Source organism: Delphinapterus leucas, chromosome 17, assembly GCF_059928025.1.
Source record: "Delphinapterus leucas isolate spDelLeu-1000000601 "Yukka" chromosome 17, BTC_Dleu_Yukka2, whole genome shotgun sequence".
In the NCBI taxonomy this organism is placed as follows: Eukaryota; Metazoa; Chordata; class Mammalia; order Artiodactyla; family Monodontidae; genus Delphinapterus; species Delphinapterus leucas.
In genome coordinates this window covers 9,238,945-9,262,379 of record NC_143145.1, presented here as the reverse complement: position 1 = coordinate 9,262,379, position 23,435 = coordinate 9,238,945, and the positions used below count along the sequence as shown (strand labels likewise).

The 23,435-nt window shown below is 35.3% G+C and overlaps 1 protein-coding gene across 17 annotated transcripts in view; it reads left to right on the top strand.

Moving 5' to 3' along the window:
- Positions 1–23,435, top strand: part of EFR3A (EFR3 homolog A) — a 188,040-nt gene that overhangs the window by 29,488 nt on the left and 135,117 nt on the right. For 12 of the 17 annotated variants that reach the window (XR_002642014.2, XR_016388280.1, XR_016388282.1 and 9 more), the window contains 7 exons: positions 5,234–5,310; positions 7,512–7,639; positions 8,883–9,033; positions 13,634–13,755; positions 18,549–18,698; positions 20,437–20,574; positions 22,889–22,967. Coding sequence is in view for 12 of the 17 variants with exons in the window: in XM_089898722.1 (XP_089754848.1) it covers positions 5,234–5,310; positions 7,512–7,639; positions 8,883–9,033; positions 13,634–13,755; positions 18,549–18,698; positions 20,437–20,574; positions 22,889–22,967 (845 nt within the window). In the remaining 5 variants the exon portion in view is untranslated. Of the gene's footprint in view, positions 1–5,233; positions 5,382–7,511; positions 7,640–8,882; positions 9,034–10,370; positions 13,457–13,633; positions 13,756–18,548; positions 18,699–20,436; positions 20,575–22,888; positions 22,968–23,435 lie in introns of those variants that run through there. The other 5 variants (XM_089898717.1, XM_089898719.1, XM_089898721.1 and 2 more) reach the window with 4 other exon arrangements.

Below are 23,435 nucleotides of genomic sequence, written 5' to 3'. Positions count from 1 at the left end.
AGACACGCACAACAATGAACAAAACATGGGCTTTATGTTGGAGTGACTCATTTTCATGGGGGAAAGACAGACATGTGTATAAGTACAATAATTTGTTATAGATACAATGATAGAAATATCATAAAGACCAAAATCCAGTAATCATAGCCATTCCCATTGGAAAGTATGACACTTAGTAAGCCCTAAATATGCCAGAGAATTCCTAATGCATTACATGTTAGAATTAACAGAGATAATATAATTGTTTTGTAGAAGTTATAGATACTGTTAATTTCTCCTTTAATAGATCATGAGACAAACCTAATTCAAAATCATACAGTTGGTTCCCATCCTAAGATCTAAACATTCTTCAACTTCATTATTTTTGTTTTAGAGGATAGCTTTTTCCCAAGTACCCAGTGCCATGATGGTGTTTAATAATAGACATTAATAGTTTAATTATTAATAATTTAATACTGGAGATATTACTATTTCCAGTTAGATTTAAATTATCATTGGTAATATAGTTAGTTGAAAGCATAAGTAACTTATTTTAAAAGGGGTCCTAATTAATTATCCAAACCCCCAGACTTACAAAGCTGCATAGGAAAGCAAATGTCATCACAAACTAGGAGTCCTCACTGGTGGACCAACCACTTAGATTATTGGCCCCATTAAGCAGAATTCTCCCAGCATCCCTGTATGCCCATGTACCCGATCCATGGCTTCTGTCAGCTCAGACATGAGGTTTTCTGTGCAGCTACTCAAGTCCTTCTGTGAATGCCTGTTGGATCAGGACGGGTTGGAAATTATTTCTGACACCTCATCATGAAAGAAGGAGGACGATAGAGGTCGATACATTTCACTCCTGCCTGAGGCGAGGACTAGGAGACGCTGGTGAATCCACATGGTGTCTTGGGTGTCTTTAAAGAAGAAATGGTTAATTTAGGAGAGCAGAATTTACCAAAAAAAAAATTTTTTTTCCAAAAGGTTTTGGAGATATATATATATATATATATATATATATATATATATATATAATGTTTTTAAAGTGGCTTCTATATTCCAGGCAATTTTTTATATTGATTTAGTACTCCTAACCCTGAGAGATGGGTAGGATTTTTCTGTTTCCTCACTAAGGCTCAGAGAGCTTTATTGAACAGGTTGCCCCATGAGCCTGTGTGCACACCATGTAATATGCAGCTTGGCACTTTTTTTTGGGTCATAATTTTTCTTTCCAGCTATGCCCCAGTTCCATTTTCCCATAGTTCACTTACCTACTTGAGACTTCCTGTTTCTCCTCCTGCTATATCATACGTAGGGTTCTAAATTCCATATGCTGCAGGAGGAGAATGGTGAATTACCTTGTCCTTTATGCGTTAGAATTAAATTTAAAGGAAGAATTCATATTGCTTAGACCAGCCAGTTGCTTGAGGCTTTCTTGTGATATGCTTAGCCCCTTTTTCCTTTGGACAAGACGAGGTTGGGAAGCAGTTGAAAACTGAGGAGTTTGTTGGAAGGGATCAGAAGCTAGGATGAAGAGGAATTAAAGGAATGCTTTAAGAAAACAATATAAGTTTATTTTCTTATTCAAACTATATGAAAATCTATAGTTAGTAAACTAGCAATACAATACTTTAATAGTATCTTGTTTAAGCTGTTTGGCCTTGTCAGCAGAATTTGATAGGGATATTATCAAGTTCTCCATAGCTTTATATTTGATGTCAACGCGTTAGCTAAGTTACAGTGTATTAGAACCTTCTGTTAATTAATTACAAGTAAAGTGAACTAGGCGCTTCCTGCACAGTAGGTAAAAGGATCTAAGCAGGAAGATCAGCTAGAAAATCGTCTCCTACGACATGAAGGACTATGTTCAGGTACCTGCAGCTGAACTCGAAAAGCCTTATGAACTGACTTCAGCAAGGGAGTCACCCACATTTCTGTGCCTCAGTAGGTCCAATGATTTTATTTTACTTGTTCTTGTGGTGTTTATAAGTACAGAATTGTCTTATTTAAAATAGAGTTCTTTCTTTTGTGATTACTGTTACCACTCACTTTCACCTTGTATTACCTTCAGTATGTTATCATTTTATAGAAACCTGAGTAAATTGAAGCTTTCAAATCTAGTTTCATCTGTCTTCTCTATAGTTGGTAAGTTTTCATGCATAGTAAGTGGTCAAGAAGTTGTTTTTGTTTTGTTTCGTTTTGAACCTCCTGGGGAAGCTCACTGTGATTGTTCATTTCCCTCCATTGGCAGTGCATTCCTCATCTGTTAGCCAGACTCATTCCTGCAGTCATGTTCATGGGTAATGGTTTGTGGAGAGCTAAAATGTTTAAAGTAATTTAGAAATTGTCTGGTACTTGAATTCAGAGTGGCAGTTACCCTTTAAAGTCATCAGATCTGCTTGGAATCTCAGCTCCTCTCCTTACTGGCTGTATGATATGGGGCAAATGGGCCTCCCTTAGCCTCTGTTTCCTCGTTTATCACACAAAGCTGAAAATAGCACCTCAGAGAGCTGCGGTAGGAACAGATGAATGATGCCGTAAAGTACTTAGTGTAGAGTGCTGCACACATCATGTTCAGAAAACAGCAGTTACCCCACTGGTGCTCCTCTTGTTATTGAAGGCTTGTTGTGAACCACGTGTAAAATTTGTTGGATTTTTAGATGATTAATTCTCAGCAAAGGTTTTCACGTTGTTGGCAATACTATCTCAAGGGCCCTCAAGCACCTCTGCTTACCCCGATTATAAGTACTTACAGCGTTACTAGTAATAACTACCATTTTATTGAATGCTTACTGTGTATTACACCCTTAATAAGAACTTTACATATAGTTTTATTTCATTTTCCCAATAAATATGAAGAAGGTGTTATTACACCCATTTAACTGATAAGGAAATGTAGGTAAAATAAGAGAAGGTAATGTGCCTTCCTAGGTGGACAGTGAGAGACCTTGGGTTCACCACGGTCTGTGTGACCCCAGAGCCCCTGCCCTTTAACCCCATGCTACCTATGTCTTTTTACTCATCTGTCTCTTCCAGTACACCTAAGCTTCCTGAAAGTGGGAACTGGATATTATGTGTATTTCAAGTCCCCATTTTTTGGAAGCCTCTTTAAACTAAAAGCAGTGTATAATATCAGAAAGTGTCAATGTGAGACATAATACCTTATTAAGAATTCTTTCTTACCTATTGAAAATTACATAATTTACCATTCTGACAGGAAACTTGAAGCTTTGGGACTTGTTTTTCAGTTCCATTCTCTCTTTGCCGTAATAGCAATTTGAATTTACTATATTTGGCCTTGTGTTAGTGATAGCAAAGTATTCATCCTAATCTTCTTATCAGGTTATAAGCTTCTTTCATCATTGCAGTTCCTAGCTCAGTGCCCTATGTAAGTTAACCACTTGATACATGTTTGATTTTAATTTATTTCAGTGTATTAATATTCATCTGAAGTATTTTTATATTAGGTATAGTTGACACAGAGATATGACTTTTGCTTACTTGGCTTTTACCCTTGTTTTTCTTTCTAGTAATCTAGCCTGTGTTTTACTTTTGGACTTTAAAAAGAGTTCAGGTATTTTGGTGTTAGTCTGAAAAAAATTCCCTAATGGACTCTTTGGAATTTTTTCTTCTATTAAAGTAGAAAACATCCTGAACAATGTATAACATTTTACATTATCAGCATGTAGTGCCTATGTATATATTGCTGAATTATTCACTATTTTTTTTAATAACAAGTTTATGAACTTCTCAAGGGCAGGGATCTTGTCTCTTATACTTTCTTGTATCTGTGGCATCTAGCCACAGATGGTGGCTAGGGACATAGCAGGTGCAGATGAAATATTTGGATGTTGATTGATTTGACCACTAATATCTCTGGGTTTGTGGAAAGAGCATGAGGTTTCAGAGTTAGACATTGGATTCTCACCCAGCCATTGATGTTGAGTAAGTTACTTGGTCAGTTCTGCTACAGTTTCCACTCTTGTAAAGTAGTAGTGATAATAATACCTAACAAATTTGCTGGAAATGTTAAATAATGTATGCACACTGCTTTATGGTAACTAAAGATGCTGTACATGTCTTAATTCTGTCTTGTTATTATCAATATAATGGCTCCATTCTATGACAAATCTGGACTCAGTCTTATATGTTTTGGCCTGTTGGGCACTTAACTTGACGTGATATATGACTGCATGCATGAGTCATGTATACTTCATGAGCAGAGTGAGGTCTGGAGAAGTTGTCTGTTGAATAACATTACTCAATAAGATAATAGAAGTCTGCTTAAGTCTGCGTTCTCTTAACTTCTAGCTTAAGTGTTCTCTCATACCATATTTTGGTTTCTAAATACATACAAGTGCACACTTACACACAGACACACATACCCCAGTTTCATAAATCATGGGAAGAATTTTATAACAGCTCGAGACCAACATTCCCATGAAGTTATTAGTTTGTAGGACAAGAAAATGGATCCCTCCTACTTACATAGTTCTTTCCAGAGAGTTGATGTGCCTTATCCAAGGTCATGTAGCCATTTAAGTGAAACAATTGGAATGAACCCAGGTCTTCTAATCCAAATCCTTGACTCTTTCCAAGATGCCAACAACTGAGAATGTACAGAGCAGCCTTTGAGCATTTTTTGAAATTCCTGGACTTTCCCTTGATGTTGATTCTCCCTCACTCTTGTGGTTCCTTTGTATGATGCATCATATAGATACAGGTGTTAACTGTTTTCACCAGCTACACTAGGAGCGAACTGCCATTTTAAGACCATTGTAGCTGGAGCTGAGTGGATTGGGCAGGGCAGGAAAAGTGGGGGTGAGGGAGGTAGAGGTAGGGGTAGGGGCTGCAGAGAGTAGCAGGAAATGAGACCAGAAGGGAGGCAAGGTGGGGTGCCAGTTGTGTATATGCTTTATAGGATGAATGGGGCAGGTTTTACGTGAATGTGCATGCATGTGTGTACACACACACATGCCCCAAAACAGTTTGAACAGTTTGGTTTGAAACTTTGGAGTAATTAATTAGCATGTTCATTTTGACCTGGTGTCTTTGGGGAGGGGAGGAGAAATTTAACTTTTTCACTTCTTAAGTAATAATTGAATTTGCATGCCTTTTTCTGTTTCTGGCTGTTTGAACTTTCCCCCTTTATTTTAAATAACCCATAAATATTCAGAAACTTGGATTTCTAGGTCAGTTTACAATACGATTAATCTCTGTACTTTGTGATTTTATTCTTTTTGAACAGGAGTGTGTTGCTGCTGTTCAGCTTTGCGTCCTCGCTACAAACGCCTGGTGGACAACATATTCCCTGAAGATCCAAAAGTAATTTGATCTACATCTACTGATCCTTCTCTTTGCTGACCCATCCTTCCCCCCTGCTGACCTCCCTAAAGGTTTCCCTAATTTCATTTCTCTACTTTTACTCCCAAATCTCATCATGTACACTACTATTTTTATACTACTCTGTTTTTTTTAACCTTTAAATGATCCATGCTTGCTTGTCTGACTTTCAGATTCTTTTCTTAGATTAAAGCATAAATTCAGAATGATGGACGGATGATGTTCTTTAGTCTGTATAGTTCCTAAATTCAAGTAACACTCACTTACCAAAAATTTATGAACTAGTGTCAGATCATTTGTATGAAATGCCAAAAGAACACAACTGTGAATACAGACTTGGTCTTCTGCTCTCACCAAGCTTCTAGACAAGTAAATTGGCAGTTACAATATTGTGTGAAACAATATGCTGTGATAGAGAAATAAGTACAGGGTACTGCTGGAGTAGGTAGGAATGATATCTAATCTGGGCTTGGGAGAAGAAAGGCCTGAAGGAAATGAAATCTAGGCGAAGATCCAAAGAATAAATAGGGTTGGCCACACAATTTTCAGAAGAGAATTGAGAAGTAAAGGGAGAATATTCCAGGCAGAGTTTGTTCTCTTTTTACTTAAGTGCTTTTTACTTTTTTATAAAAGTTACTTTATTGTGGAAGATGACTGGTTTCAAAGCAGTTGTCTTTGATTGATTTTGTTTGACACTGTCTTCAATTTTCCAAGACTCCTTTAGTCTAGTGTTAAATGGATAGGAACGAAAAAGTGTTACATGGGTTTGACTTCCAGAAGTTGCTTTATTTTAAAATGTAGCCAACCCTAGAAACCTTTTGGTTATCTTGATATTAATTTATGAGATACACCTCATTTTTAATCAAATCTGATTTAAATATTCAGCTATTTGTAGGAGGCCTGTCAATTAAATATTTTGGCTGCGAGATATCCTGGATAATTTATGGCATATAAATAACTCTAAGATATGGTACCTGCCTTTAAGAAGCTTTCCATCCATTTGACTGATATAAAGCGAAAGCATACTAAATATTAAATCACAATGCATAAATCAGTAAGAAAAATGTTAAGTAAAACAGGTGGTAAAGTTTCTGCCTTTATATCAGGGAGGTATCACATGGGTTGGCAATCTCTGTGAAGCATTCTCAGAAGAAACGTAATTTGCTGAACTCTGAAGGATGTACACCATCTGGAGAAGCAGAGATTAGTCTCTTTGTTGCCGGCAAGAGAAAAATCATGGTAAAGTAAGAGATATATTTGCAAACAAGAGCCTTCAAATGAAGGTGCCTATAGCCTAATTGAAGTGTAATGAGCGATAATTGTACACAATTCCTGATTGGAAGTTTCAGAAGTATCATTTAATAGACTGAATATTCAGATCATTTCCTTAAGGAATCTGGAACATATGATTACTGAAGATAAGGTGGAGCGCAGATTAGGGAGGAATGTGAATGACAGACAAGGCACCTACTTTATCCCCTGTAACTTACAGGCAGTGAGGGAGCTTTGAATACTTTTGATCATGGGAGTGGTGGCAGGTAAATTAGAGAATGGTTACAGAAAGAATCTTTATTTTTGCCAAGTATTTAGGTAAGATTTACGTAAATAGCAATCTGTAAAATAAGGTTTAAGGAAAAGAAAAGATTTACATGAACCTTGCATACATATGGCAACCATAAACCCAATTGACTACATTTCTTATTTTCAATTTATTAAATGAACTAATCTTGTGGTATATCCAAAACACGTCCAACAGTAGATACCCAGAGTGCAGAGGTCTACATGTCATAGTCTGTGCTTTCAAAGAGTGCTCTAATGAGGGGAACAAATAACCAAACCTTTTCTTATAATGACTAAAATATATTCTATTCCTTACATACTATATGCAGTTAATTGAGCTATTTTTCTGTAAAGGAAGGTGTTAGAATAATCCATTGCTTGTGAAAGCATATTTAAATGCTTTTCCTAAATGGGGCATTTATTTAACTTTTTGAAAATTCTACATATCCAGAATGGTTATTAACTCTTAAGAGGCTATATCCAGGAAGGTTCAGCATAAATATGGATTAATTACCAATCCAAAAAGGGGAAATATGAAGCAGGCAACACTTAGAAATACAAAAAATAAGCATGAAGATATAAATATAACCTATTTCACTTGTTTTTTTAATTTTTATTTTTAGGATGGCCTCGTTAAAGCTGATATGGAGAAATTGACATTTTATGCTGTATCTGCTCCAGAGAAACTGGATCGAATTGGTTCTTACCTGGCAGAAAGGTTGAGCAGGGATGTTGTCAGACATCGTTCTGGGTAAGGAAACTAAATTGCTGCTAATATAGTATCTTTGGAAAATTCTTCCTAGGCTAAATCACCCTATAAATTATTTTGCCATCTAGTCAGGGAAAGATAACATATGGAGAATAAAACATTGTAATATCATATAAGGAAATGTGTAATACCGAATAGCTAATACTGTAGCTTTTATTACTTTCCTGGTGGTCAGGTTTAAGAATAAACTCATGTTACTTAACAGAGTTGTTTAAGTATCCATTAATTTTTAAGACTTCCCTAACGGAAATAGTAGAAATTGATTCCCTTAGTCTGTCAGCGCAGTACTGTAATTTAAAAATCAGTCTCTAAATTGAAAACTATCGGAAATTCTGTTAACGAACTGATTTTTATCACAGCTCCAGTTTTACCTATCAGAGGAGCAATAAAAGAGAGCTATGTTAGGCTTAAGGTTCAGAATATGTAAGCATGCTGATTTGACCTGTGCTAGCTATACATCCACCTATAAATAAAAGTCTACCATCTTAATCCATTCTCTGTGCTTGAACAGCAGTAACTTTGCAATTTGGTTTATAAATACTTTTCCATATTGTCATTTTATGATACTAGTTTCTTAGAGTATTCCTTTCTCCAAGTGCTATACTGGCTTTCTCTACTTCTGCATTGTTACCATTTAGAGCATTTGATACAAATGTGAGTCTTGATACAAGTAGTTTTTATAGTTGATTGTTCAAGCAAAGTTACCTGAAGTCTGAATTTTAATTTTTAGTACAAGCTTTAAAATCTGATGAATTATATGGTAAAATGTATGATACCTTTCCTTATAATATTGCTGATACTGTTTTATATACTCATATTTACAAATACAAATAGATTGTGTTAGAAATTTAGGCACATTTCTTATAATAACTTTTGGGTCGGATGCAAAGAAATGTGGTTAAAAGCCTGGAAAATGGAGAATATTTGTGTTTACAAAAAAATTCACGTGAAGGTAATGTTAAAGAAGCTCTGGGAGAGTTTTTGGTGAGCAGGAGAAAATGGGATAGTACAGTATAGTTTCTGTATACTTTCCACATGAGGACTGTTTTATAATCTCAAGATCATTTGTGTTGTGTGAAGATTAGGGTCTCACTTAGAAGCTGTGAAATTTGCCTTTCTGTGTTCTGTGCATTTAAGTAAACTTATTTTAATTATCCCTGTGAAAGTGATTAGGAGAATTAAGAGAGCTAGAGATGTGCTGACATTATTTTTCTCTTATATTTAGGTATGTTTTAATTGCTATGGAGGCATTGGACCAACTTCTTATGGCCTGCCATTCTCAAAGCATCAAGCCATTTGTAGAAAGCTTTCTTCATATGGTAGCAAAGCTGCTGGAATCAGGGGAGCCAAAGCTTCAAGTTCTTGGAACAAATTCTGTGCGTAAAACTATTCTCTGATTTTAAGTTTAATTAGCATAACTTGATTGACTCTTTTTAGAGTGTCTGTCTGGTAGAAGCAGATGCTCTGGTCAGGGCATTTGGACAACCAGTACAGTGGTGGATGATTAGAACATTTTGTCTCTAGCTTTTATTGTCGCTGCTTTTGAAATCTGGGATGTTAACCAATCATAAGGAACAACAGAAACTCAGTTGGCCATAAATGGAAGGCCTTTCTTTTCCCCCCAGGCCTTCTTACACTACTTCTGAACTATTTCTGCTAACAGCATTCATTTTCTTTTATCCAGAACCATAGTTCGTTAAACATGTGTGGGGTTGGGGAAGGCATATCTAATAAAGAAAATAAAATACAGTGATAACCTTTTTCCTCTTGTCTTTAGTTTCATTGTATAACCTTCAGTCTTTCAGTTCCAACTTCATCTCTGAGGAAGCTTTCAGGCATTCAACCAATCTATATGTTCCCATCCAGATTTTTATCAACAAATAACAGAGTCATATACTACTGCTATTGTTTATAGATAACTGTTTTGTGGTTAGGAAGTGTAGGGGGTGACTGACAGCATGGATTCTAGGGTTTGACTGCCTTTCTTTGAATTATGCCTGTGACACTTCCTAGCTGTGTATCTTGGGCAAGTTATTTAACCTCTCCTTGCCTTAGTTTTTCATCTGTGAAATGAGGATAATAATAGGACCGATCTTGGTACTCCTGTTGTGTGATATGAGTTAATACAAATAAAGTTCTTAGAGCAGTGTTTGGCACTGTTAGTTATTGTTGGTAGTAATATAATGTTTTTCTTTTTTTGAAGCAAGAGTATGTAAATAAAATCCTCATTAAAAAGCCCTTAATATGATTTTGTCCATTTGTTTCAGAGGGAAAATATTGGCTATTTCCAAGTGCAGTTAGGTGGTGTGACAGGCTCCATTTCTGGCAACATAGCTACTTATGCTTCTCCTATTTCCTCTACATTTAGGTGAGGAAAGTTTAGGGGAAATTTTTAAAAAAATTTTATTGAAGTATAGTTGATTTACAATGTTGTGTTAATTTCTGCTGTACAGCAAAGGACTGAGTTATAGGTATATATATATGTATGTTCTTTTTCATATTCTTTTCCGTTACGGTTTATCACAGGATATTGAATATAGTTCCCTGTGCTCTACAGTAGGACCTTGTTGTTTATCCATCCTATATATTAGGGGAAGTGTTTTAATGGTTGCGGGGGAAGGAGTTTCAGTGTAAATCTCCAGACATTTCTTTACTTCAAGCCAGCAATGCCACTAGAGTTCCTTTAATGACTCATTTGGGAAAAAGACAAAATTCTCCAGTTGCCTACTTCGACTTGAATGAATTGTATTAAATGAAATGCTGTATTATCTTGACCAACATTATTTATATAGTATTCCCTGGAAGTCTGATTTTAATTTCTTAGTGGTGCTAAGCTGTCAAACATGACTGGTACTGATTTAGTCTCTTTGTATTTATTAGTGGTCTTTGTACATTTTATTTTAATTTGTTGACATTTGCCACTCTGTGCTGATGCTGACTCAGTATAACAGGACGGGATTTATTCAGGTTCTCCTTTGTTTTAGAAATTGTGCTAGGTACTTTGTATTTTTACCCTTTTTTAAAATTGTGAGCTATTTCAAATATAGAAAAGTATAGAGAATAGTATAGCATACCCGCATAAACACAGATTCAGGCAAGAAAATTGTTAAGTAGTTAATATATCAATAAATGATAATACATAATTATTGTTATAAATAATAATACATAATAGCAATAAATGTTAACATTGGTTCATGTTTTTTAAAAGAAATAATATAGTATATGTTAGATACTTCATATACATTATATCATTTGATTCTCACAAAAACCCTTCAAGCTTAGAAGTATTATTCCCATTTTACAGATGAGGAATTGAAGCTAAATAACATGTCCAAAGACATAATGAAATAATAGTGTTATATAACAGGGATTCAGTGCTAGGCCTTTCCTACTCCAAAGCTTGTGTTATATAAATACACTGTCATTTTTGTGGATTAAAATCTAGGAAAAGCAGAGGTTACTTTCCTTTTTTTCTTCCTCTTGTATTCAATTGATCCATCTCACTTTTCTGAAGCCTATTGCTAATCTTAACCTTTTCTTTAACTATTGTTGACAGTTGTCCATAGGGCCCAGTCATTTAAACCATTCACTACACTAAAGCAGTGATTCTCAACCAGGGACAGTTCTCCCCCCTCACTAACCCTCCCTGGACGTTTGGCAGTGTCTGGAGACGTTTTTGATTTTTCACACCTGGAGTTGGGGGAGTGCTAGTGCCTCCTAGGATGCTGGGCGTGCTGCTAAACATGCTATACGTAATGCACAGGACAGTCCCCACGGCAAAGTTTATTGGGTCGAAAATTTAATAGTGCTTACTGTGAGAAACTACATCTAAGATCACAATGCTGCTGCCTTTTGTTGTACCTTTTAAAACATATCTAGCTCTTCACTTAAATTTTTTTTTTATTGGAGCATAATTGCTCTGCAATGTTGTGTTAGTTTCTGCTGTACGACGAAGTGAATCAGCTATTTGTATACATATATCCCCTCCCTCTTGGACCTCCCTCCCACTCCCACACCTATCTGGGTCATCACAGAGCACCGAGCTGAGAGGGGGAGAAAGTAGCAAGGCCTTGTGCTAACTTTTGTTTGGTTCTCATTTGAACTTCTCAACAGCCCTGTAAGTTAAATATTCCATTTCACGGGTCACGTATTTTGTTAGTAAATCCAGGATCCAAATCCAGAGCCATCTAACAGAATCCATTCCTAATCTCTGTGCCATACTGTCTCATTTTTTCCCACTCCTACGTATGATAAGAAGTCTATAATGATAATACCTTTCTTTTTATTGATTTTTCTTAGCACAGGGTATATAGGTTTAGAATTTGTTAGAGAGCTCCCAGAGTTACAGGAATTAGAAGAGCTTTTCCATAAAATTGGGAAGGAAGATAATATTTTATGCACTTCCCTGGAACATAGCCGCACATGTTTTATCCTGTTCTTTATGCCAGAGGGTGATAGGAGACGCTTCTGTAAATGATCACTCAGATTGTACTTGAGTATTTGTGACTTTCAATAAGTGAAAAGAGAATAAAGTTTCTCCTAAAAAATTTCTAGAACATTTAACATTTTAATGGCCAAATTTTAAAATTTCTGATTAATTTTTTTCTAATTTAATATGTGATTTTTGGTAGCAAGTTTGGAAAATGCAAGAAAGTATGAAAGAGTAAACAAGTTAAAGATACCTGTAATTTCAGTATCCAGAAGTAGTCCTTTAATATTTTAATTTCTTCTTAAAATATATTTTAGAAAATGGGGAACATATTGTATATACACTTGTATGTGTTTTTATCATTCACATTTTTTGAGCATTTCCTGGTGTCATTCAAAGTTTCTTTTTATGAAAAATACAAATATTTGGCTCAATATTTTCTGAAACTCTTCATATGGTCAGTGTGTAGTATGGGAATCTTGAAAATTGGAATCAAACCCCTGAACTGTAATGCCAGTTTCACCATTTACTCACAGTGTCATTTTGGACAAGCAGTTTAACTTCTGAATTTCAGTGTTCCTGTCTGTAAAATGGGGATGATGACACATTCTTTACAGGATTGTAGGAATGATTAAATAAGAACTCATGTGAAAACACCTAGTACAGAATATGGTACAGAGTAGGTAATGAATGTCAGTTTCATCTCTACCAGGTGTGGTATTTGTGGTCTTTTTCTAGATAATATGAATCATATGAAATTATAATTTAAAACAGATGACTTGGCTCTGGCTGAATTAATTTAAAGTACTTTTAGTATCATAATTTTATTTTTTCAAATTTATTCTATGCTTACTTTAGTTTTGTTTCCAGGACAGCTTTAGGCTATTTTAGAAGTAATAAATTACTGAATAAATGAGAAAGCAAATAAGAAAAAAAGAGTACATATTAAGGGATCATATGGCTAGGCCTGTGACTCATGTAGGATATTTAAAATTTCCTAAACATATGGATATCTCTCTTTTTTTAATCTTTAGAAAAGAGGTAGAATAAATTTTACCATCTCAGTATTTTTTCTTCTATATTGAGTTGGTTTTCTTCAGTTTAGGGCCCTTTTTTCTTGTCCCATCTCATTTGTATAAATATTATTCATTCATGTGTTATGTAACAACTGTCAAGATTTCCTACCCGAGATTTAAGAAATAAAATTCCCTGAAGGTTTGGGCCTGACTGAGGTTGTCATGGAAACACCTTCAGCATCCAGGAAATGCAGAAGGGCTTTAGAATGAGAGCTCTTGAGAGAGTGGGCTCACTCAGAAGAGGCTGCGTCACAGAGTTATAGCTGATGTTTATAATGCTATATTCTTGATTAGGTAAAGTTCATTATCAAAAACTTCCTTTCGTATATATGTGGCATTTATGATATTTCATATTTCGTTTGCTTTTTACTTGGATATTTCTTGTCGATGTAACAAATAATGAATGAAAGTAAATGTGTTTGTTCCACACTGTCAGAAAGGTGATAATACATCTTATTGTTATTTTTTTAGTTTGTCAAATTTGCAAATATTGAAGAAGACACACCGTCCTATCATAGACGTTATGATTTTTTTGTGTCTCGCTTCAGTGCCATGTGTCACTCCTGTGATAGTGATCCAGAAACACGAACAGAGTATGTATTGTTTTATGGTTTATAGTCTTGGAGTTATTTATTGATGAATATTGTATTTATATATTACATAATGATCACCGAAGGAGATGGGAAAATATATGCTTTATTCCTGAAGTACAAATTTCATTGCTGTTAGAAGAACTGACTAAAGCAGCAAAATTGAGAGTGGTTTCCTAACTCAGTCAGAATAAAATGCAGAGTCTTTACTGTAACCCAGAATGCCCTTTAATGCTCACCATACCCCAGTGTTAGATCCTGTCATTTCTTCTTCCTTTCACTCTGATCTAGTACATGGGTCTCCTCGCTTGCTTGAATACATGAGGCACACTTCTCCCCAGGGCCTTTGGACTGAGCGGTCTTTCGGCCTCACCTCACTTTGTTCAGATTTCTGCTCAGATGTCACCTTATCATGAGAATCCTCCCTCAGCCACCTTTTATTTATTAATATCAACCCTCCCAGTTAAGCTTTATCTTTTCATATCTTGTCTGTTGTCTCTCCTCTATGGAAGATGAACTCCAGGAGGGCAAGGGTTTTGTTTTGAGGACTGCTGTATCACTAGTACTTTGAATATTGCTGAGCACATTACCGGCTCTCAATAAGCACTTTTTGAATGAATACATACATAAATTGAATGAATGAATGACTGTATGTTACGGGATCATTGTCTGACTGAGGTTGTCATGACAACTGATTTGGGCATTTTTAAACATTTCTTCTAGATACATCCTAGTAATAATCTAGAATCAAATACTTATCTGCAAACACAATCGATAGATTGACATGTATATGAAAGTTAAAAATTAAATTCAAAATGACCCTGGTAAATGTAGTTTGAGCTTTACCATAATACACCTAAAAAGAAAGAAACTAACCCAAATTCAGTGTTGTCATGAGCAGTCGGTAGTCAAGATTGAGCATGTTTTGTGAGTTTTACTTTTCTTTTAAAATAAAGGAATATACAGAAAGGTAACTAGTTAGCTTTAAGTATGCAAGCTACAGTGTTGCTTTACACAAACAAAAACAAGTGTAAAAGTTACTTAACTTGGAGAAAGAAAGCTGAGCGGTAATTTAATAGTTTTCAGATATAAGAATTATTTCTGTCTGAGGTGCTGTTAGTATAATTTTTCCTTGGTATACTATAGGCCATTTAGGATCCTGATGTTATTCCTTTATTACGGGTGTAAAGCCTTATAGAAAAATAGAGATAACTATAACTATCTTATAATAATAAATTTCCTGTATCTCCCAATCACGGCTAAAGTCTCTTTTTTTCCCTAAAGGATATTCAAAAAATGTTTTATAAAACTGTTCCCTGTTCTCAGAAGCTGGTATTAACTTGTTAATGGGGCAAAAAGGTATAAAAATTAGCTAAATAAAATGGCACGTTTTGTTCAAAGTTGTAACAATTTTGTTTTCTTTTAAAATACAGAAAATAATCCAGAAGATAGGGGGTTTTTTTTTGTTTGTTTAGTTTGTTCACGTAGGCATTTCCAAATTTATGGTTGAGGTGGTGAATTTCACATATAAACCAATGTAGGTGAAAAGTGTTTATGATATTATAGTACCTATGAAAGGATGCATTTTAAAAATTCAAAACTTTTACATAGGTATCTGATTTTTAGGTTTTAGCGCCCCCTAGTGAAAAATCTTGTCTTTTGAACACGTATTTTCGTAACATTTTTCAACTTACAAAAAAGAAACTTGAAATTTTCTGTACACAAATGAAAGGTGGTATTTTGTCTTAATTCTTTATTATATAACATTTGATATTCCAAAATAACACCATTTGAATCACTGTGAAACAAATGAGTAAACTAAAATGCTTTAAGATACTTAGAGGGCTTGATTTTTTTTTCGGCTTCGTTTTTAGTAAAAGCCCTTTTGGTTTTCTTCAGGACTATTTATATTCCTTCTTAGGTTCTAACTTAGATAATTATTATAAATCCCTCTTTTTAGCAATACACTGTCAAATAAAACTTAGGGGGCATGGCCAGTAGGAAATGGGGCTGATAACTGTTAAGATTTTCTTAAAATATTTGACTTGCAAATACTACCTTTGTAGTAATGTTAGGCTTGCCCACTTGTGATAGCTGCAGAAGAGATTTTCAAGACTTTCTTTTTGTTGTAGAAAGCAGCATGAATAAGACACAGCTTTGTAAAAGGCAAGATTTGTCTCCTAGTTCACTTTCTCACCTGTTCAGTGTCATGTTACCGCCGTATCCCATGCTCCACCTGCTACTACTGAATGTCTGCATTACTTCCCGATGGGTTTCTACGCAGTATCACCCCCTTCCCCACATCTTCCATTCTCTAACCCTATTCGCAGCTTTTGGAAACAGTGCTGGGTATGCTGAGTAAACTTCTAATGGTGACTATTTCAGGTAGTAACAAAAAAGGAGGGTAAATAACAATCAAATTTGGCCAGAATGAAGGTGTTTCGGGGCAGAGGGGCTACCGTGTTAGCTCTTCTCGTGAGATTGTTCTTCCCCAGATTTTATATACTGTTTTCTAGTTACCTTTTTTCTCATCCTTGAACTGATAGATTTTATTTTTAAAGAAGAATGAGGAAGAGCTTGAGGAAGTTGAGGGCTGTGAATTGGGAAGGGAGGATAAGGCAGCATTCTCTCACAGTATGGATAAATATGGATAAATTTTAAGTCCTATATGCACACAGTAATGGATATACATCAGGACACACGGATGTATATGTGTATATGTATACGGCTCAGGTTATCGGCACTGCATTTTGATAGTTCTCCTTTGTCATACCTTTTAAGGAACCAGCCTCGTCTTCCATCTAGGTGGACTAAGGGAGGTGAGAGGTTCTCAGGGGGAAACAGTGCATGAAAATTCTGCGGACGCATTAAGGGTGTTCAGGAACAGTGAAATCCTGTTCTCACTCAGCTGCTGAGACTTCTAGGCAAGAAATGGGAGAGAATCTGGTCCACGTTGGTTTGAATTATTATCATCCACTTAGGAAAACCTAGTTTTTTTTCATTTTTAAAAAAATTTTACTGAAGTATAGTTGATTTACAATGTTGTGTTAATTTCTACTGTACAGCCAAGTGATTCAGTTATACATATACATACGTTCTTTTTAATATTCCTTTCCATCATGGTGTATCACAGGATATTGAATAAAGTTCCCTGTGCTATACAGTAGCACATTGTTTATCCATTCTATATATAAGTTTGCACCTGTTAATCCCAAACTCCCCATCCATCCCTCCCCACCCAGCTTGGCAACCACAAGTCTGTTCTCTATGTCTGTGAGTCTGTTTCTGTTTCGTAGGTAAGTTCATTTGCGTCGTATTTTAGATTCCACATATAAGTGACATCACATGGTATTTGTCTTTCTCCTTCTGACTTAGTTCACTTAGTATGATAATCTCTAGGTCCGTCCGTGTTGCTGCAAATGCTATTATTTTATTCTTTTTTATGGCTGAGTAGAGTATTCCATGGTATGTATATACCACATCTTCTTTATCCATTCATCTGTCAAAGGACATTTAGACTGTTTCCATGTCTTGGCTATTGTAAATAGTGCTGCATTGAACATTAGGGTGCATATATCTTTTCAAATTATAGTCTTCTCCAGACACATGCCCAGAAGTGGGATTGCTGGATTATATGGCAGCTCTATTTTTAGTTTTTTGAGGAGCTCCTATACTGTTTTCCATAGTGGCTGTACCAATTTACATTCCCACCAGCAGTGTAGGAAGGTTCTCATTTCTCCACTGCCTCTCCACCATTTGTTATTTGTAGACTTTTTGATGATGCCCATTCTAACTGGTGTGAGGTGATACCTCATTGTACTTGTAATTTGCGTTTCTCTAATAATTCGTGATGTTGAGCGTCTTTTCATGTGCCTGTTGGCCATCTGTATGTCTTCTCTGGAGAAATGTCTGTTTAGGTCTTCTGCCCGTTTTTTGATTGGGTTGTTTTTTCATTATTGAGTTGTATGAGATGTTCGAATATTTTGGAAATTAAGCCCTTGTTAGTTGCATCATTTGCAGATATTTTCTGCCAGTCCATAGGTTGTCTTTTTGTTTTGTTTATGGTTTCCTTTGCTGTGCAAAAGCTTATGAGTTTAATTAGGTCCCATTTGTTTATTTTTGGTTTTGTTTCTATTGCCTTGGGAGACTGACCTAAGAAAACATCGGTACGATTTATGTCAGAGAATGTAGGAGAACTTTGATTAAATTATTTTTTATTGAAAACTGATACAGACAAAATATGTCTATAAAAGTCTTTTTTAACTTTAAATGTTGATTGTAAAAAGATGGTATTAAAAGTAAGCCTCGGGCTTCCCTGGTGGCACAGTGGTTAAGAATCCGCCTGCCAATGCAGGGGACACAGGTTTGAGCCCTGGTCCGGGAAGATCGCACATGCTGCGGAGCAACTAAGCCACAAGTGCTGAGCCCACGCACCTAGGGCATGTGTTCCACAATAAGAGAAGCCACCGCAATGAGAAGCCCACGCACCGCAATGAAGAGTAGCCCCCGCTCACCACAACTAGAGAAAGCCTGCATGTAGCAATGAAGACCCAATGCAGCCAAAAATAAATAAATAAATAAATATATTTATTTTTTAAAAAAAAGTAAGCCTCTTTTGGAACTGCCATATCTCTGTCCATCTTAGATTTTTGAGATTTTTTATTTCTTAGGCTTATTGTATGTTATTTTTATTGTCTCGAGATAACTTTATTTGACATCCATTCTCTTAGTAAAGTAAGCAGACTTGTTTAAATAGCTTTTTTTCATGACTCAGATTTTTTTCTTCTTTTTTATAGAATCCGAATTGCTGGAATCAGAGGTATTCAAGGTGTGGTTCGCAAAACAGTTAATGATGAACTTCAGGCTACCATTTGGGAACCCCAGCATATGGATAAAATTGTTCCATCCCTGCTGTTTAACATGCAAAAGATAGAAGAGGTTGACAGGTATTGAATAAAGATGTTAGGGCTGGGGCTGTGTTACTTTAATATGTGTGTATGTGTGCTCGCTTGCTAGAGTAAGAACGTTTGTCTTTAGTATTATGTATATAGTAGTCCCGTAAACTTGAGCAAGTTTAAATATGTATCCTTTCTGAAAAAATATCAGCTTCAGTCATCAAATTAGACTGAGCAGACAGATTTTGACCCAGACACTTAAGCTTTTATTTCTTTTAGAATAAATTTTCACTTTACTTTCTGCTTATTATTGGGCATCCACATTGCTATTTGAATTAATACTACTTAGAGCTGCCAAGTGTAAGAAATAGAGATTATAAACTGAACTTCTGTTATTCTTTAGAGATCCAGCATGCTTTTTCGTAGGGAGTTAGTACTAATCAAAATAATAATAATAATAATAGCAGCTACTATTCAATGTATATATATTTTTCAACAGAAATACTAGGCTATTTATATCTTATTTCTTCTTCTAAGATATTTTGGCATGGAATATTGTTTTGGGGTGTATGCTGATTTCTTCCCCCCACCCACCCCAGTAACCTGTTGAACTTAGAATTCTGTACTTTATTCTCTTTTTTCAAATGCCGTAAGCATGCTTTCCTCCCAAATTTGTTGCCTTACACAGAGGTACTATGCAACCAAGTTTTTAGAACCAGTATTCTCCAGTTTGGCTTATTATGCTGATCTCCCTGATTCTTGCAGTGTAAAGAGGGAAATCCAAACCAAATTTAAAAGATATTTAATTCTATAGTTCTAAAATTTTAACTTAATTTGTAATTTTGATGATTATGTGTGCAATATCAAAATAAAAGTGGTCTAGAAGTGAAAAGGTGAAACTGGTTAACTCTGCAAGTGCTTATATGTTTATCAAAATTTATGGCAATTACAGCAAGTATTTATGCTAGATTCCTTAGATGTGATTGTCTCCAGCTTTGGAAACCTAAAATGTGAAACGATATATTGTAACACCTTGGGTATTTTTCCTGTTCTTGGCAATGTAGCTGAGGTTAGTTTTTCTGTCTAAAATATTTATTCTTCTAAAGGTACCTGGCTAGTTGAGAATTGACTCCCCATAATTATGGCTCTTGAGGTACAGGATTAGCATAAATAGGATACAGGAATGCTGATACCATTGGTTGCCAAATTTTAAGAAGTTGTGTTTTCTCATGGTTTTATCCCAATGCTACAGAGACATGCTTTTTTGAAATTATTATTGCACATGAATACATTAGTCTACAATAAGGTTTTAAAATATGAACAAATAGTGTCTATTGAAGATATCTACTTATACAAATGTTCTAATTAGCTTTTAAATTTTTATTTTTTATTCAGACTGTGCTATAGTTTTTTACTTGATTTTATTTTTGCTCACTTACAGTTAAACTGGGTGATCTTTGGGCACCTTGTTCTTACTAGGATTTTGCTATAAATGTAGCAAAGTTGTAGGAAGTTAACAAAATAGCAACTACTGAGTATTTTGCCTTTAGAAAAGATATTCTATTAGTTAGAAACAAGTTATACAAGTGAATTTAGCTCTCCAATTTTGAAAGATTATGTGATTAGCTTCAAGGTGTTGAGTTCATGAAGTAGAATTAAGCTCTAAAGTTATTTTGGGATAACAAGAAAATATCATTCTAATAGTTCCGAGAAGTAAAAATCTGTTCTGTTTAACTGTCAGAACTAGTGTCAGAATTCTCGCATTCATTTGTTTGTCTTTATTTTTCAGTCGCATAGGCCCTCCTCCTTCTCCTTCAGCAGCTGACAAAGAAGAGAACCCCGCCATGCTGGCTGAAAACTGCCTCAGAGAACTGCTGGGCCGAGCGACTTTTGGGAACATGAATAATGCTGTGAGACCAGTGTTTGCGTAAGTAATTGGTGTTTCCCTGGTTACTTGTGACTGTGCTACATTCCTTCTGTTTTAATTTACTTGCAGAGGACAAATACTCTTACCTGTGTGAGTGAGTTATTAATAGAGCCAGTGCAGCAATTTGGGAAGGGTACAGGATTGAGTCAGACAACATCCCTTTGAACACTTGTTCAACCACTTTGCTAGATTTTCCCCCTTAAATAGGAAATACAGTCATGTGCATCATTTCACTAGAGTTTTTATTCACACCTTGAAATGTATATATCCAGTAAAATATTAAAACAAACGAATGTCCAAGTATGATGTATCTTATTTTATTAACTTCTGGTCAGTTCCTCATATTCCCTGGCTTCTGTTTCTTGGCTTTCTTTTTGCCATGGCTGGACTGCCTTAGGTCGCATTCTCTTCTCTGACTAAATTTTATCTTATACCGAGTGACTGAGCAGAGCAGGAATATTAAATATCTTGCTGGTACTTATATGCTGCCTTCCAAGCAGAATACGTTTGTGAGCCTTGAGTTTCTCCACATAGACGTTATCTCTCAAGCCTTGTAAACCCTCTGAGTTCTAACTCAGTTGTCAGATGATAGATTTATATAACATTCTGTGTAATTTCTGGACATTTTTGCTAGTCTTTCTTTTGTTAATCATTTGCCTTGTCCTTTCCCCTTCCTGACTATAATAATGTCTTTATAGCATATATAAAGTAGTCAAAATGTAACATCCAGAATTCTTTATTTAGGGCAGATATTTGGGTTCAAAGTTGAGCTTTAGTTACAAGAATCTATAAACCGCAAAATTAAGCATCAGAGAAATATTATAGTGTTTTCAAAAGGATTCCCCCCACCCCACCCCCGACTGCTACCACCACCAAAAAGCTGAGATTTACCGTTTAAAGACTCTGTGGGCTTATGAAAATGCTACTAAGAACTAATCAAATTATGTCAAATATAACTAAAGGCAGATATATTTTTTCCAGACAAGCTGATTTAATATCAGAATTCCAGCTTTTATCTTGTTAACCGAGAGGTAATCTATAAGGCCTTAAAAATCTAGAGAGCTAGTCTAAAAGAAAGAAACTACCGAATTAACTATAATTGATTACTTGAGTAACTTGGAAGTGGGCCATATTCTTTTCTATGTAGAACTTAGTGGACTTACCTCCTGATCATGTGTTAATTAATTAAATGTTAATTAAATAGTTAATTATATATTAGCTATTTAGTTAATTAGTTGATTAAATATTAAATGCCCTCTGCAAGTAAGGTACCAGGTATTTTGGGGGAATATATACATGAATAAAACTGTCCTAGTCCTTAAAAACTTGACTGATGGTAATTGGCATTCCTAGTGGCTTTTTACCTTGTGTGTTCTGTGAATTTTAATTTTGAGCTCATATTCATTGTACCTTTATTTGTGAGAATTCTTTGAGGCTTGGATTAATGGTGTGTACTCCATAAGAGGCTTTATTTTGCTTCTGCTGAAGGCATGGATGCAATGTTATCCAGGCACCACTTTGAACTACATTCTTATCTTCAGTTTTTTTGAGCCACATAGATACTTGTGAACTCTGTCAACCAAGGTGATACTTGTGAATTCTGTCAACCAAGATGAGAGCCTGGGTGCTAGGTGTATGGTTGAATTCTTCAGAGAGACTTTCATTTTTGTGATTCTTCTCAGAGCCAAGGCCAACACAGACAAGCTTTTTGACAGTCTTCTACAACATAGAACATTCCCCCAGATTCACTGAAGGTGTCGTCTTTTAAGGCTTGAATTGATGCATGTGTTTCTGATCTAATAGCCACCTTTCCTGGGTGGACCCTAAACTTTGTCTCCAGTCTCCTGTGTATACAACCCTTTAAACCACTAGCTATCAGCTACCAGAGATCTGAAGATGTGCCTAAGACAACTGCTGGCTTCAATGTATACTTACCTCTCCAGATTCTCACCTTCTTGTGGAGTCTGGACTGAGGGACTTTTCTTTCTTGCCAGCTCATGTTGGTATTGAAAAATCATATATATATATATATATATATATATATATATATATATATATATATATATATATATATATATGTATATGTATGTATATGTGTGTGTGTGTGTATATATATATATATATATATTCTAGTCTTTTATTGTTACTGTTTTATGAAAGGATTTGGCAGTTGTTCTGGAAATGGAAACATTGACTTTCTTTTAGATAATATTATTTTGATTGGTAGGCTTTGCATATTGTTGAGGGTTCTAGAGGAGAAAGTGTAATAAAAATAAGGAATTCTTAAAGTAATTTTCTTACTGTTAATTTACAGGCATTTAGATCATCACAGACTATGGGATCCCAATGAATTTGCAGTTCACTGCTTTAAAGTTATAATGTATTCCATTCAGGTAAGGATTGGTTAACTGTTACATTTATATATAAGTGATTTTAGTTCTGTGTCGATAAGCATGTCCCCAGACAGAGAGAGAGAACAATGTAGGAGATAAGACGTGTTCTTAATTTAGTTCTTTGTCTCATTTATCTTTATTTACCGCTTTTATTCTTATTTGCCAAGATGAAAAAATATCTAATTAAAAAGAACTAAATGATTTTATGATGACAGTCTTTATTGTGCATTTATTAAGTACATTATTGAGCGTTTACATTTTATGATAAGCTGGCATTAGAACTGATATTTATAGCCTTTATGCATCGAGGCACCTGATGGGGCACTCTCCGTCTACTGCGGAGGACAGCCTGGGTTTTCTTAAAACTTGAACAGACCCAGTTAGCCCTTAATTCAAGTGGGATTTTAGGTCTTTATTTTTTAACACTATCTACATTTTTAATGCCCTAAAAAGTCATCATTAATTTAA